Below are 15,884 nucleotides of genomic sequence, written 5' to 3'. Positions count from 1 at the left end.
GACCACCTGCTGTTAGATAACTACAAGACCTGAGAAGCATTATTTGAGTTGAACAGGTATACCCAGCTGGGGACCACCTTTCAGCTTCCCCTGATGTACACACTCAGTTTATAACCTGACCAAAAGTCCCCTAACGATCCGGAAGTCTCTCAAGTGGCTGTCTGGTAGACAGCCATTAAAGGAGGAGTTACCCCAAAAAGGTCATTATTCCGGTTTATAAAAAAAAATGCAATAGTTACCTTTCCAGGGTTTAGGGTGCTGGGACACTGTACCTAAACCCCTTCAATGAGATGACGTGGTCTGGGTGCCTTTAAACATTAGATACCATCGATTAAACTTGAATGATATAAAAAGGATAATGCTTGGGAAATAAAGTGCACTAACCCGTCTATAAAGAACATTAAATACTTTTTTTTAAGAATGCAATGAACCAAAAGAACAAGTATTGGGAGTACTGACAGATAACTGAACAACAAGAGGGAAAGGTTCATGCACGGTGTTTAGAATAGAAATAATATTGTTGGCGTATTTGCCGTCCGTCCCACAGTGTTAAGGATTAGGAAACTGGAACCCAGTGAAATTTTGTGAGAGACGCTATGGCTTATACTATTTTAATAAAAGATGGAGTCAAGCACAAATTTGAGTAAAAGTGTAAAATTGTAATCATTTTTTTATTATTATTTAAAAGTTTATTAAAGTTTTAACAAGTGTAAATTTAGAAAGGCATAACTTGTAAATAGGTAACAAATGTGGTAAAAGACATTCTGAATTCTAAACTACAACTAAAAGCTTCTCACAGGGGCATTGCTAGATGGTAAAAGGACCAGAGACGTCAGACCGAGGGTAATTTGATCACGTCTGCAACACATTTTAAATTAAACTGCTCACAAAAACTGTGAGAATGCTATGAACTTCTGTCCAACCCTAAACCCTAAGATGTTCTATAATCATATTACGACAGCAAATCTTTCATTAAATTCAGAGTATTATATAAACCTCGTTTTTATGACACACCAGTCCTGCTAGCAAAACACCTCTATAAAAAAAAATCCTTTATGTTGCTTTGCATTTGCCTCATTTTATAATGAATAAAACCCTGCAATGTGCATGGTTTTAAAATGATACAATCAACATAGCAAAGAAAATGATCATTTTTAGAGTAGTTGAGAAGTTACATTTAGAGACGGTAATACCTGTTTATTAGATATAGTGGAATGGAGGTGACTCAATAAACTATAGAATATTTAGTACTGTTATCAATAAATAACTGTAGCACCCAATTCATTATTTTAGGTGTGAAAGTTTGACCGTCTTCTTAACCTACATTTTATTTTTGCATTTCCAGCCTTACATTTTTATTGGAGAAGACGGTTTGCTGAAAGACAATCTTTTGGAGAAACAACACTCCTGGCATATTTGCCGTACGTCCCGCAGTGTGATGGATTAGGAAACTGGAACCCAGTGCAGTTTTATGAGAGTACCGGTATGTGATGCTATGGCTTTTTGTACTATTTTAATAAAAAAAATTGGGTCCAGCACAATCCTGAGTAACAGTGTAAACCTGCAATTGTTATTATTTTTTATTTAAAAGTTTATTCATGTTTTTAACAAGTGTGTATATCTGTTATTATGGAGTCTTTTCAACCTTCCAAAAGTTGACACAAAATGTTATCAATGTCCAATAATATATGGTCATCACGTAGCCAGAGCTCAGCTTTGAGCTTGTAGGACTTTAGTTCACAGTTACCGCATGAGACAAAATGCTTACTGTGAGACACACATCCCTAGTTTGAGTTAATGACAATAAATATTGTAGTAAATATTTCTAATGTTATACGAATCATCCCTTTGATTTGATACATAATACATTCTTACCACTGCCAACCATTGTTTTATTGATTCATGGCTAAATTGTCTTTATTTTTTTACTACCTCATCGTATCTTATATTTATCTGGTTTAACATTAAATGCAAACAATTAAAAAACCTGTAACGAACTAACAAAAATGTAAAACGCCTTGTGTTGATTCTACACGTTATGTTAACTAATTCCATAATTCCATTGACATTCATATTAACTTTTGGGAATTGAATAATGCATGTGATTGTACAGCTACTGAGACATTAAAACTGTCCAATACATTTTACGTTACTTTTTAAAAGGTCACTCCTGGTGTGTGGATGAAGATGGAAACTACATTCCTTATTCCTTGGGCACAAGAGCCTCAAGTCCTCCTCAGTGTAAGTACCGTAGTTTACTTCTGTTATGACAAACATTTCACTTAATTTGCAGAAGGCATATAATAGGTTCCAGCAATACCCCTAAATGAGCTTCCTTCTAGCAGCTGGGGTCAAAGTTTGGGTAGATTTAAACTAGTTAATTATTGTGCACCACATTCCCAACTCTTACATATTAAAGGGTCTTTATAAGCAGTAAAACAACCATAGTCTAATGAAGCAGTTTTGGTGTATAGATCATATCCTTGCAGTTCTGTACTTTTTATGAGTTAATTTCACTTTAAGCAGCCCCTTAATTGTGAGTGATACATGTGATGACTTAATCTATAAAGAGAGATGGACAGGTAGCATTTCATAGAATTTAGGCAATCTATTTGCAGATGTATTTTTTTTAAAGTTAATATTTTTCTTTTTTTTTTTTCTTGTCTTTTGTAGGCCAGACATCTTGCCAACAAAGCCAATCAAATGCTCTGATCGCCAACTGGATGTCTCAAACAATCTCTTCTAACAGGCGTAATGCCTCCGAATTCCTCATACCAAGTTGTACCGAGGTATTTTCAGTTCCATGTATTTTTACATCATGTATGTATGAATGTTTGCGCAAGCTGTTGTAAGCATCTGGTACTACTGACTAACACATCACAATAGAAATATGCAGAACAGTTTCTTAAAGGGATACTATGGGCACCAAAGCAACTTTAGTTTAATGAAGCAGTTTTGGTGCATAGATCATGTCCCTGCAGCCTCACTGCTCAGTTCTCTGCCATTTAGGAGTTATATCACTTTGTTTATGCAGCCCTAGTCACACCTCCCTGCACGTGACTTGCACTTGACAAGCCTTCTTAAACACTTCCTGGAAAGAGAGATCTAATGTTTATACTTCCTTTATTACATAGTCTGTTTAATTTATACTTTCTTATCTTCTGCTCTGTTAATAGTCTACTAGACCCTGCAAGGGCCTCCTGAGTGTATGATTAAATTTCAATTTACAGAGCAGGAGAGACAAACTTTTAAAGTACGTTACATCTAATTTATTTTTTTCATGCAGACTGTGTGAGTGACAGCCAGGGGAGGTGTGGCCAGGATTGCATAAACAGAAACAAAAGGGATTTAACTCCTAAATGGCAGAGGATTGGGCAGTGAGGCTGCAGGGGCATGATCTATAAACCAAAACTGCTTCATTAAGCTAAAGTTGTTTTGATTTTTGATACCTAGAATGTTCCTTTAAGGCTCAGTGAATCATTACACGAGTATGTCAATCTTTTTTTTTTTTTTTTCCATAAGTTGTGAAATCTTTTCAGATAATGCACTAAACATATCCTAAATAATGCATTAGAACTGATTAAAAAAAATATATACTCACCTTCAAAAATGTGTGTCTCTATTTATACCAGAAAGCAGACAGGGTTAAAATGCAAAATGCTGCATATGTTTTTTTGCTTTTTTGCAACAACATAAAGCATGGATCATGCAAAAATACAGCAATCTGTTTAGTCTGAATACCATAAAATGTATGAAACATGTGCTAGTGCCCAGCGTATGGCTTTAAAACGCATTTTAAAAGCTTCATATTAATAACTTCATTAAAACTGAATATGCTCGGCCTTATTACCAATGGTTTATAGCCACACATAGACTTTCATTTGGGACCAAGGTTTGGTAATCAATATTCCAGGTTGCAAATCGGACATTCTTGCCCAGGAACTCTCAATTCCAAATGGCCTCACTTTAGGGTTTCCCTGCTAAACATTGAATTGAAACATTAAAAAAAATCTGTAAAATTATGTTAAAAAAACTAAGCTGACACTTGGCTATAGCTGAGAAGGCAAATTTTCCAAATGATTTAAATCATGGCACACTGTGTATAAACTCAGTGTGGTTGTGCGTAGCTGCTATTTGTTTACAGAGCAGTTCCAATCATTCTATTTGATTAGTGGAACTGCTCTTGGGGGATGAACTACTTATCCCATAAACTGCAAATTAACTTGAACTTATTAGATATGATCAGACGAGGATCCTGATTGGTTGAGATGGGCTGGGTTGGCTTCCAATTGACGCTGCCATAGATCACATCTCCTTTAACAGAGGAGCTAAAATCCTTATGTGCGGCGTTTCACAGTGAAACGCCGCACTTACAGTCTCAAGGCACTATGACCACTTCAAAACACTGAAGTGGTCATGGTGTTTGGAGTAACCCTTTCACTGGTCAGTTTGTCTAAGTGCCTCAACCTTATTTACTACGTGTTCATACAAAAGTCTCCTTTATAATTATTAAAAAAAAGTCAGTTTCTTTTTTTATTTGTTAATTTTATTACACATTTTTTTTCCAGACTGGTCAATATTCTTCTCTGCAAAATTTGGAGCCATTCACGGATTGTGTTTTACCCTCAAGCAATGATCTGATATTGGAAGGTGTACGTGATATAAACAGCGGCTTTAAATGTGAGTGCCTGACTAAAGCTACATATTGGGTCCACTGATAATAATGATGATACCTCTTTGCCCATTATAGGGTCAGTGAAAAGACCTGTACTTTATTTTAAAGGAACAGTCCAAACACCTAAAACCCAGCAGCTTGCTGAAGTGCTTCTGTATGAAGAGTGTGTCCTTTTTAAAATTTTACAAAAAGTTAATCTTTCGATTGAAATTGACACATTTATAAATGAAACTTGTTACACCCCCCTGGCTGTCAATCAGACAACTGATCCTGTTACTTCCTGGTTTGGTTAGCTCAGTGGAGATAAACTCAAGAGACAGTAATTGAGTTTAACTCCAAACTGATTTTATATTTCCCCCTCCATGAAAAAATACATGCAGGGTGTATACAGGGCCGGTGCACGTATTTTTGCTGCCCTAGGCTAAATAAAAATGTGCCGCCCCCCATGTGACATCACAATGCCCCACCCATATGATCTGCCATATGAACTAACGCCAGTGCTGCACACTGTGTTTACATTAAAAAGCCTGCAAGGACAGGCTATAGACACCGGAACCACTTCATTAAGCTGCAGTGGTTCTGGGGACTATAGTGTCCCTTTAATATGAGGTTAATTAGAGATTAGTGTCACTAATAATATACTAGATTGCCTACTTACAACCAGATGAAGATGGTGATGGGCACTGGCTGCAGTTTGGCTCCACTGGTCTGGTGTAGAACCGGATCTCTGAGGGCTGTTTGTAACTACAGTCACAAAATTCAATGTTCTGGGAGATCAGGAAGCAGCTCCATGTTTTGAGGCCCCTTACACAGCTCAAGATCTGGGCCCCAGGGCCTGACGGTGAGTATGCCCATAAGGCCCGCCCATAAGGACCACCCATAAGTCCACCTATATGTTTCACCCATTAAATTCGCTCACAGGGAGTGTAGTGTGTAGGGGATGTGTTATGTGTTATTGTAGAGGATCTAATGTGTGTGCTTATGGAATGTAGTGTATTGGCATACCAGTTTGTGTAGATGATGCAGTGTGTTTGTGTGTAGTGGAAGCAGTGTGTGTTTGTGTATAAGGGATGTATTGTGTGTTTCTGGTTGTGTGTAAGGGATCCATTGTGTGAATCTGTGTTTGTATGCATAAGTGATGCAAGGTGTGTGTCTGTAAGTGTGTGCATGGAGTGTGTGTAAGAAATGCATTGTGTTTCTGTGTGTATGTAAGAGAAGCAGTGTGTGTGTGTTTGCATGTGTGTGTGTAAGGGATGCATTGTGTGTGTGCGCGTAGTGTGAAAGAGCTCTCCCTTCTGTCGCTTAGAGCTCTCCCCTGCCCCTTAGTGGTCTCTCCACACCCACCCACCCTCCCTGTGTTCTCCTCACCTCCCCTTCTCCTCATCTCCCCTTCTCCTCCCCCCTCTCCTGTGTTCTTCTCACCCCCCCTGTGTCTTCTCACCTCCCCCCGTGTTCTCCTCACCTCCCCTTCTCCTCACCCCCCTCTCCCTGAGTTCTCCTCACCCCCTCTCCCTGTGTTCTTCTCACTCCCCCCTCCCTGTGTTCTTCTCACTCCCCCCTCCCTGTGTTATTCTCACCTCCCCCTCTCCTCACCCCCCTCACTGTGTTCTTCTTACTCCCCCCCTTCTTCTTACACCCCCTCCCTCCCTTCTTCTTACACCCCCTCCCCTCTTCTTCTTACTCCCCACCCCTCTTCTTTCTCCCCCTCCCCCTTCTTACTCCCCCCTCCACTTGTCTTCTTCTTACTCCCCCTCCCCTTATTTTCTTCTTACTCCCCCACCTTCCCGCTTCTTCTTACGCCCTCTCCCCCCTTTCTTCTTACTCCCCCCTCCCCCTTTCTTCTTACTCCCCCTCTTCTCTTCTTCTTACTCCCCCCTCCCCTCTTCTTCTTACTCCCCCCACCCCTCTTCTTCTTACTCCCCCTTCTTACTCCCCCCTCCACTTGTCTTCTTCTTACTCTCCCCTCCCCTTGTTATCTTCTTACTCCCCCACCTTCCCTCTTTGTCTTCCCCCACTCCCCTCGTTCTTCTTATCCCCCCTCCCCTCGTTCTTCTTATCCCCCCCTAGTTCTTCTTACTCCCCCCTCCCCTCTTCTTCTTACTCCCCCCACCCCTCTTCTTCTTACTCCCCCCTCCACTTGTCTTCTTCTTACTCCCCCCTCCCCTTGTTTTCTTCTTAATCCCCCACCTTCCCTCTTCGTCTTCTTCCCCTCTCTCCCAGTTCTCCTCCTAACCTCCCCTTTCTGTAGCGTGGCCGAGCTCCTCTCCGCGGTACAGGAGTTTCTGTTTCCTGTACCCGGCCGGACTGTCAGGAAGTGCAAACTCAGTGTGCACTTCCTGTCAGTCCAGCCGGGACCGCGGACCGGAGAGCAGCTCGGCCACGCTACAGGGAAGGGGAGGTGAGGCAGTGCGGCAGCAGCCTGAGCGCTCTCTAAAGAGCGCTCAGGCTGCTGCAGCATTTAAAGGGCCGGCGATGGGGGCGCAGGGCGCACCCTCCTATATGGCGCCCTAGGCGGCTGCCTAGTTCGCCTTATAGGAAGCGCCGGCCCTGGGTGTATATCTACTAAACACTGATTTTTTATTTATTTAATGATTTATTTTGGCAGTGGGTGTCATTTAAACAGTCATGCTGAAAGGAAAACTCCTCCGAACATTTACTTTTTAACAACTTTATATTTATACCCGCAAATACAACATGTATTGCTTGTTTGATGAATGAAAGTAAATGTTCGCTGTGATTTAGTATAAAAAAGTAGGATAAAAAATGTTGCAGTTTTATATAAAAAAATTAAAAATCACTGTGTGTATACTAAAATTTGCTGCTCAGCTTATGGGCATGTTCCATAGGTATGTAAAAAATGTTGTTGGCCTCCTTCTGTACTCTTCTCGTAGGTCCAGTTTGCCCACTACCATTCCGTTCCCAGAACATAAACCATGGGGCCGTGTTCTGTGAGGAAATAACAGAAGATGGTAGAAATGTACAGACATGTCAGGTGGTGTGTCAGAAAGGTTATTACAATATATTTTCTGGTGAGACGTTTACCTGTGACAAGACCAGTCTTCAGTGGATTTCACCAACCCCTCATCTCCAGTCATGTCAAAGTAAGTCTGGTTTAATAGTATTTAAATCAGGGGGTACCAACCCTCTGTGGCTGTTTGACTACATTCCCCACAAATCTCTGCACGGTGGCACATCTCTAATAAGCATAAAATGTTCCTTCACACAAGTAAGAGATCAACAAAACGACTTTATAATACTGCCTGCTTTAGCTCAGTGACAATCTTCATTATATCGGTTTTATTTACATATGTTCCTATAACAGGAACTGAGTACATTAGCATATTTTAGATTTTTTTAGACACCCAAGATAAGTATCTTCAAAACTGCTGTTTCATATTACATTTCCATGTACATCCAATGTATTAAAGGAACACTATAGCCTTAGGATGAGAAATGAATTCCTAATGCTACAGTCTTCATCCTCAGTGAGATGTCCATCTCAATGAGGGTTTAAAAGGTGAGTATTACTTACCTATCATCCCTCGTTGCATTGGTCTCACCAACATGCTAGATGAGATCATCAAGATTGATGATCTAAACCAATCAAATTCTTCTCCATAGGAAAGCATTGGAAAGCTAATGAGCATGCGTGGCAAACACCGCTCTAGGAGCAGCATTTGATTGAGAACCGAGTCTGACTTGGTCATCACAAGGAAATGCTTCTAGTGGCTCTCACAAAGGCAGCAACTATGTGTGTGTTTAATTCTGCAATGTAAACATTGCAGGTTCTCCAAAATACAATGTCTTACATTGCAGCGTTAGGACGAAAGGATCATTGCACCCAGTCACTTAATTGAGTTGAAGTGGTCTTTGTGCTTTTAGTGGACATTTATAAACATACTGCTAGTGGTTTAAAAAAAAACAAAAAAAAAACTTGAGATAAAATGTGTTTTTCTGTTTTCAGGAGTTCAGGCTTTCCAAACTGTCCAAACTAAGGCCTCTTTCCAAGTCTTACTTCCGAGTACTAAAACTTGCATGGCAGATTATTCAGGATTAATTCAATCCTTTAGGACCTTTATATTGGATGATCTGAAGGCTCGGGGATTGTGTCATGTCCAGGTAAGCATCATGTCTCCACACAGAAATGTTGTGGAATTATAGGTAGGATGGTAAAAATGCTAATTTAATGGAATTTGAATCTGAATAAATGAAGTATAATAAAGTTTGTGAAAAACAAAAAGAAAGGATTGTCCTTCCAGTCACCCCAACTTTTGTAGTGCTACATTTTTGATAATGCTCAACATTTTCCAATAACGAAGCAAATGACCCCCCTCCCTCAACTAATCTATAGTACATTTTCATCAACATGTCCAATTTAAATGAAATTTTACAGTTTATTAATATACTATAACCATAAGCATGTCATAGTTAAATTACATTCCAAATGATTATTTTTTTACTGTATTAATATTGTATAGCCATGATCTTTTTAATTGCATTCCACATTATTACATGGCTAGTTTTTAATATAATATAACATGATCTGTGTAAATCACATTCTACATTATTACATGGCTAGTTTACTATACTATAACATGATTTATTTATATCACGTTGCTAGTTTTTTGATATTATATTACAGTGTCCAAGAATTGCTAGTTTAGATGAGGCTTACTGGTCTTAGATTAAAACACAAATAAAGATATTGATCTGGTAATAAAATTGGTATGAGTCAAAAGACATGCTTTTTTCCATAATCACTCTTCCTTTCTGGTCATTTTAATTCAGGTGAATTATTTTGGAAGCAGGGGTACAGGAACGGTTCCAGTTTGTGATGACTCCACGGTCTACGTGGAATGTTTATCCACAGATCGACTGGGTGTGAATGTGACTTGGAGAGCCCAATTACAGGACATCCAAGTATCTGCTTTGCCCGGTTTACGTGATATTGGTAGGTAGGACAGGGTAACTCCTTAGATCATCAGTTCTCACTCGGTAAAGATATTTTTGCAGGTGATTCATTCAATGGGCTGCATATAAATCAGTGCTATTTTTTATATTCCCACCAACAAGAAGGTACGGTCTCTCTATATTGTAATTAGTCGAGTTAAGCTGATCTCAGTGGACACTGTTAACATTTACTTCCTGGCTACTCAAATAGCCACTGAGTAATTCGTTAAATTCATCCATGATGCAGGATTCCACCAGATTACATACTCACAATGAGGGTCCCATAGTATGCCCCGACCATGCTCAAACCATGCTCAACAGTGTGAGGATAGAGCATGGGGCTGCCCACTGGTTTAGTACACATTTTTTGGACTGTGGGCTAAGGGCTAAATAATATCATTGATGCAGCAGACGCATTTAATCTTGGGTCCTACTCAATACCTGACCCCATCTTCCCACATTCCGTGCTGTTGAATAAGTATTACACATGCTAAGTAATCCTATTGGCTTGCACAGAGAGTGGAATATTGATTTTGGTAACTCTACAAATAAGATTGGCATCACTTGCTTTGTATCTTTGTGAAGAGTTAACAACAACTGCAGATACATACCTCCCAAGCGTCCCAGATGGGGATTAGCTCTGATATGGTAGCCTTGTCCTACTGTTCCCATAGGGAGTCCTTTCTAGGTCTTGCAAAGCTACCTGTCGATCCAACATGCATGTTTTGAGCTATTACCCCACTCTGACGTGTCTCACTCCCTGTTTCCATATCTGCTAATATTAGGAGTCTTATAGATATCTAGTTTACAAATTCACAATGTGAAAGGGAAAGAGATGAAAATAAAACGTGTTCTGATAATAGGCTGAAATAACACTATGGTTGTACTGATACATGTACTGATACATTAATGCGTCAGGGCTATATCAGATGTTCAGTCTGTGTTTCAACTTTCCAAAGTTCAGGCAGCCGAATGAACCAGGAGAGATAACACCCAAACTGTGCAGATACATTTAAAACAAGCACCTTTCTTCAATTTGTGGCTGGAGCGGTAAAGCAGGGGTCCACCACAATGATGCTCACCATGGGTATCGCTCCTGCAAGTCAATACTGAGCTGGTCTGATAGCTCTTCACCACGAGTGTTTTTAATTTTGACATCTACACCAGGGTGAAACTGGATTGATATCTCCAATCAAGACTAACACAAAAAGTGTTGTTTTGGTGCAACGTAATATATATTGATATATGTCCATGTAAATGCTGAACAACAGATCGTTTTTTTTTTTTTAAAGGTTTTTTACTAAAGTGAGGGAATTAAAAGTTAACTTCAAATCTAAGGCCAAAGTAGCCAAACTGGAAGCCTAGTTGTCTTGGAGAATTGTTCTAGTTCAGCTACGTTGCTCTTAAATTTGAAAATCACTTTTAATTCCTGACAATTCTCAACTTAGAAAATAACCCTGTTAATTTTTTAGAAAATTACACGTAGTTTGGTTTAAGATACAAGAAATATCAGGAGTAGCTAATCTTGGCTCTTCGGCCACTGATGAACTCTGATCTCCACAATTCTATAGAAGACACCTTGTGTTATAAAAAGAATAAGTCACTACATGAAAAATATAACTTTGCCATAACATGTTATATATAAATACCATCTATATTTATTATAGCACTGAGCTTGTTTAGACAACCTTAATACATTCAAAGGCCTAAGGGTTCGTTCACATTGACGTCATTTAAGACACCTTGATAGAAACAAAATTATAATGTGTTCTCATTGCCGTGGATTTATTTACATAGCTGAAGAAAAATGTGTGTATAGAAACTATCATTGCATAACATACACAAATACACACAATACACACTTTATTGAGAGAGAAATACAGTATATACCTACAGAATGTAAAATTATGATTTGTATTTTTTTATTTAGAAGCTGCAATTGTTGGTGAGAACCTGGTTGGGCGCTTCTTGTCCATCATTCGATCTGGAAACTACACATTGACTCTGGACTCTAAGCTCTTTGTAGCCGATAACTCTGCGGATTTCCCACGCGATGATGATTTCTCTATATCTCCAGAAGTGAAGCTCGGCTGTAAAGAAGGGTTCCAGAGGCTGATTGAATCCAGCACAGATAGCAGGAATTTAGGTGGCTGCGGTATGTATCTTTCCTCTATAGAGAAAATCTTTTAAATGGAGCTCACACCTTGTGTTTTAACACTACGTGGCACCGAACGTGCAAATGTCCATGCTCTGGCACTCAACCTCAAAAATGTAAATGAAGAAACTTTACCCGGGTGCTATCTTTATCTTGATAAAGACCCTGAAAGGTCGAAACGTTGATGTATAGGTGGTGATAATTTTTGAAATACAATTGGAAAACCGAGAGTGCTCCTGTCTTTACTTTGTTTATATATATATATATATATATATATATATATATATATATATATATATATAAATGCCTTGCAAAAGCATTCACCGCCCTTGACTTTTTACCTATTTTATTACATTACAGCCTTAAGTTCAATGTTTTATTAATCTGAATTTTATGTGATGGATCAGAACACAATAGTCTTAGTTGGTGAAGTGAAATGAGAAAAATATATACATAAAACTATTTTTTAGAAATAGAAAACAGTAAATTGGCATGTGCGTATGTTATGAAGCCCATAAAAAGCTCTGGTGCAACCAATTACCTTCAGAAGTCACATAATTAGTAAAATGATGTCCACCTGTGTTCAATATAAGTGTCATATAATCTGTCATTACATATACACACCTTTTTCGAAAGGCCCCAGAGTCTGCAACACCTAAGCAAGAGGCACCACTAACCAAACATTGCCATGAAGACCAAGGAACTCTCCAAACAAGTACGGGACAATGCTGTTGAGAAGTACAAGTCAGGGTTAGGTTATAAAAAAATATCCAAATCTTTGATCCCCAGGAGCACCATCAAATCTATCATAACCAAATGGAAAGAACATGGCACAACAGCAAACCTGCCAAGAGACGGCCACCCACCAAAACTCACGGACCAGGCAAGGAGGGCATTAATTAGAGAGGCAGCACAGAGAACTAAGGTAACTCTAGAGGAGCTGCAGAGTTCCACAGCAGAGACTGGAGTATCTGTACATAGGACTAAAATAAGCCGTACGCTCCATAGAGTTGGGCTTTATGGCAGAGTGGCCAGAAGAAAGCCATTACTTTCAGCAGAAAACAAAATTACACGTTTTGAGTTTGCGAAAAGGCATGTGGGAGACTCCCAAAATGTATGGAGGAAGGTGCTCTGGTCTGACGAGACTCAAATGGAACTTTTCAGCCATCAAAGAAAAACGCTATGTCTGGCAATAAACCCAACACATCACATCACCCAAAGAACACCATCCCCACAGTGAAACATGGTGGGGGCAGCATCATGCTGTGGGGATGTTTTTCAGCAGCCGTGACTGGGAAACTGGTCAGAGTTGAGGGAAAGATGGATGGTGCTAAATACAGGGATATTCTTGAGCAAAGCCTGTACCATTCTGTGCGTGATTTGAGGCTAGGACGGAGGTTCACCTTCCAGCAGGACAATGACCCCAAACACACTGTTAAAGCAACACTTGAGTGGTTTAGGGGAAACATGTAAATGTGTTGGGATGGCCTAGTCAAAGCCCAGACCTCAATACAATAGAAAATCTGTGGTCAGACTTAAAGATTGCTGTTCACAAGCGCAAACCATCCAACTTGAAGGAGCTGGTGCAGTTTTGCAAGGAGGAATGGGCAAAATCCCAGTGGTAAGATGTGGCAAGCTCATGGAGACTTATCCTGTGATTGCCGCAATTGGTGGCTCTACAAAGTATTGACTTTAGGGCGTGAATAGTTATGCACATTGACTTTTTCTGTTATTTTGTCCTATTTGTTGTTTGCTTCACATTAAAAAAAAAAAAATCTTCAAAGTTGTGGGCATGTTCTGGAAATCCTCAAACAATCCATGTTAATTCCAGGTTGTGAGGCAACAAAACACGAAAAACGCCAAGGGGGGTGAATACTTTTGCAAGGCACTGTAGGACTCCTCTAATTGGGATTCAGCCCCAAATGTTGACATTGCCATTGTGAGATTAGGTAGAAAACTGCTGCCCCTATTGATGATGCCGGCTCTTTTTTTTATATTCTTTATTTTTGTTTCAAACCACAAGATTGGCTTACCAAAACATTAGCAGGATAAAAGCATTGACACAATAAGGTATAAAGCAGTATTTGAGTGTTATGTTTGCTTTGCGTACTGTGGGTTGAATTTTATTTTTGTACATGTAGAACTATAATGAGGTAAATTAAGCTGAACTGGGTACATTGCTGATGTGGGCAACTAATCTGACTGGTGTGAGATGTACCTAGAGATTACGATGCTGGCTCTTTAATTTCTCTTTCCAAGACCCTTATGAGATGGCTATCTCTTTAGAAAGAGGATTTTGATAAGTGGGTATGTAGATTTTCCCTTTTGGATTCTCTTACAGAAATAAAATGGGCAGTTGTGTTCATTTCTGGAGTTTCTCTGGAGCTGGTGAGAACTTTGACTAGAAATATAGCCCTCTCTGTGATTGCCTGTAGTGCCCTTTGGCTTAAGTGCTGAGAAGCGCATCTATTTTCAAAAAATAGTTTGTGGTCTTCCTCTTTAGGTAATTTTCTCTTCTTTTTACCCTCAGAGAGGGCAAAATACTTTTTTTTACCATAAGCTAGGAGAGATCATAGAAGTCTCAAAGCCTGGAATGACAGGTGTTCTTTGGTGTCACTATCATGTCTGGCAGACGGATCTCAGAAATTCTGTTTTTTTCTTCTCAAGAACCATTGATTACCTTCTTTACTGATACAGTTGCCCTTAGTACTAGAGCTGATTTCTGTCATAAGGTAAATTCTTAATTTAACCTGAATAAAGATGTGTTCCTTACTACCTTTTTTTTCTTCACCCTCCTCTAAGGAGAAGCAAGACAGGCACACCTTGGATGTCTTGAGATGTTTTTCCCTTTTTTTGGACAGATTGAAGGACTGGAGACAATCTTCGCATCTAGTTATCTTACCTTCTAAATCATGTAAAAATCAAACTGCTTCTATTGCAATGATTTGTCGTTAGATTATCAGAGCTATTGCTCGTGCTTATGAGACACATAATCTTCCCATTCCTGAAAGAATGAATCGAGATTCCACCTAAGCAATGTCGACTTCTTGGGCAGCTGCAGCAAAAACATCTGTAAATCAGTTACTTTCAGTAAGCATTATGCTTTGGATGTCAGGATCTCAAGCTTAACTTCAAAATAAAGTGGATATGTCTTTTTGTAGCAGTTTCTCTTTGTCCTTTTTTAGTTCCCTCCCTTTGTTTTGTAGTATGATTATTACCCGTTGGTGATGATGCCATGGATTGTCCAGGAATAGTGAAAATGTTTTCATACTTACCATAATTGTCCTTTCCTGGATATATCCATGGCAGCATGGGTCACCCACACTTTTTTTAATTTTGCCTTTGATTTGAGGAGCTTGGGACTACACTGAGGATATTTAGTATTAGGGGGTGTATTTAAAGGTTTTATTTCTCATCCTTAACAGCCAAGTGGGCAGAGCTAGCCCTTTGGTGAGGCTGCCATGGATATATCAAAGAATGGAAAATAACGATATGTATGAAAAAAATTCTCACTTTTACTTTTTTTTTTTTGCCTTTGTATGCGCCTAAAATATCAGGTTGTATAAATTTTGGCAAATAGTTCAGATATTTTGTTTCACAGTGTTTAATTAAATACAATTCTAAAACATTAACAGAACGGAACGCCTCTCTTGTACTTAGCTAACGTAGTACAGACAGCGCAATGTGTAACAATACACTTGAAATTGTTCATAATTCTTATGCAAGTGGAGAATTTCTGTTGAATAAAAAATTTAAAGAGAAAAAAAAAGAGCAACGGAATGCGATACATTAACCTTTTTTTTTTTTTAAAGAAAGGTTATGTACACAAAATATAGTTAAAGGGTTAGTCCAAGCAGATTGACCGTTTCAATGATTTAAAGTGGTCATGGTGTCTGGAGTCTGTATGTGCAGTGTTTATATACTGAGTTGAACCCTTTTGCTACTGGAAGTGTAACTCCACCTCAATAAGCGTTATTGGGCTTCGATAGTTGCCCTAGAACATGAGTTCCAAGCTCGTAATTGTCAGTTCTGAGCAAATTTAAATGCACTGACACATAATTCAAGGACTTAGCGTGGTCAGCTGATGATCTCAGCCAATGAATG

At 39.2% G+C, this 15,884-nt stretch overlaps 1 protein-coding gene across 1 annotated transcript in view; it reads left to right on the top strand.

Annotated features, from left to right (window-relative positions):
- Positions 1–15,884, top strand: part of TG (thyroglobulin) — a 262,451-nt gene that overhangs the window by 38,659 nt on the left and 207,908 nt on the right. Inside the window, exons 12-19 of the mRNA XM_063451042.1 lie at positions 1,346–1,483; positions 2,164–2,241; positions 2,674–2,789; positions 4,569–4,680; positions 7,567–7,776; positions 8,640–8,794; positions 9,464–9,626; positions 11,556–11,780. Of these exons, the coding sequence (XP_063307112.1) occupies positions 1,346–1,483; positions 2,164–2,241; positions 2,674–2,789; positions 4,569–4,680; positions 7,567–7,776; positions 8,640–8,794; positions 9,464–9,626; positions 11,556–11,780 (1,197 nt within the window). The remainder of the gene's footprint in view (positions 1–1,345; positions 1,484–2,163; positions 2,242–2,673; positions 2,790–4,568; positions 4,681–7,566; positions 7,777–8,639; positions 8,795–9,463; positions 9,627–11,555; positions 11,781–15,884) is intronic.

This window comes from Pelobates fuscus, chromosome 4 (genome assembly GCF_036172605.1).
Source record: "Pelobates fuscus isolate aPelFus1 chromosome 4, aPelFus1.pri, whole genome shotgun sequence".
In the NCBI taxonomy this organism is placed as follows: domain Eukaryota; kingdom Metazoa; phylum Chordata; class Amphibia; order Anura; family Pelobatidae; genus Pelobates; species Pelobates fuscus.
The sequence above is the reverse complement of the archived record's forward strand: the minus strand, read 5'-3'. Positions and strand labels throughout refer to the sequence as shown.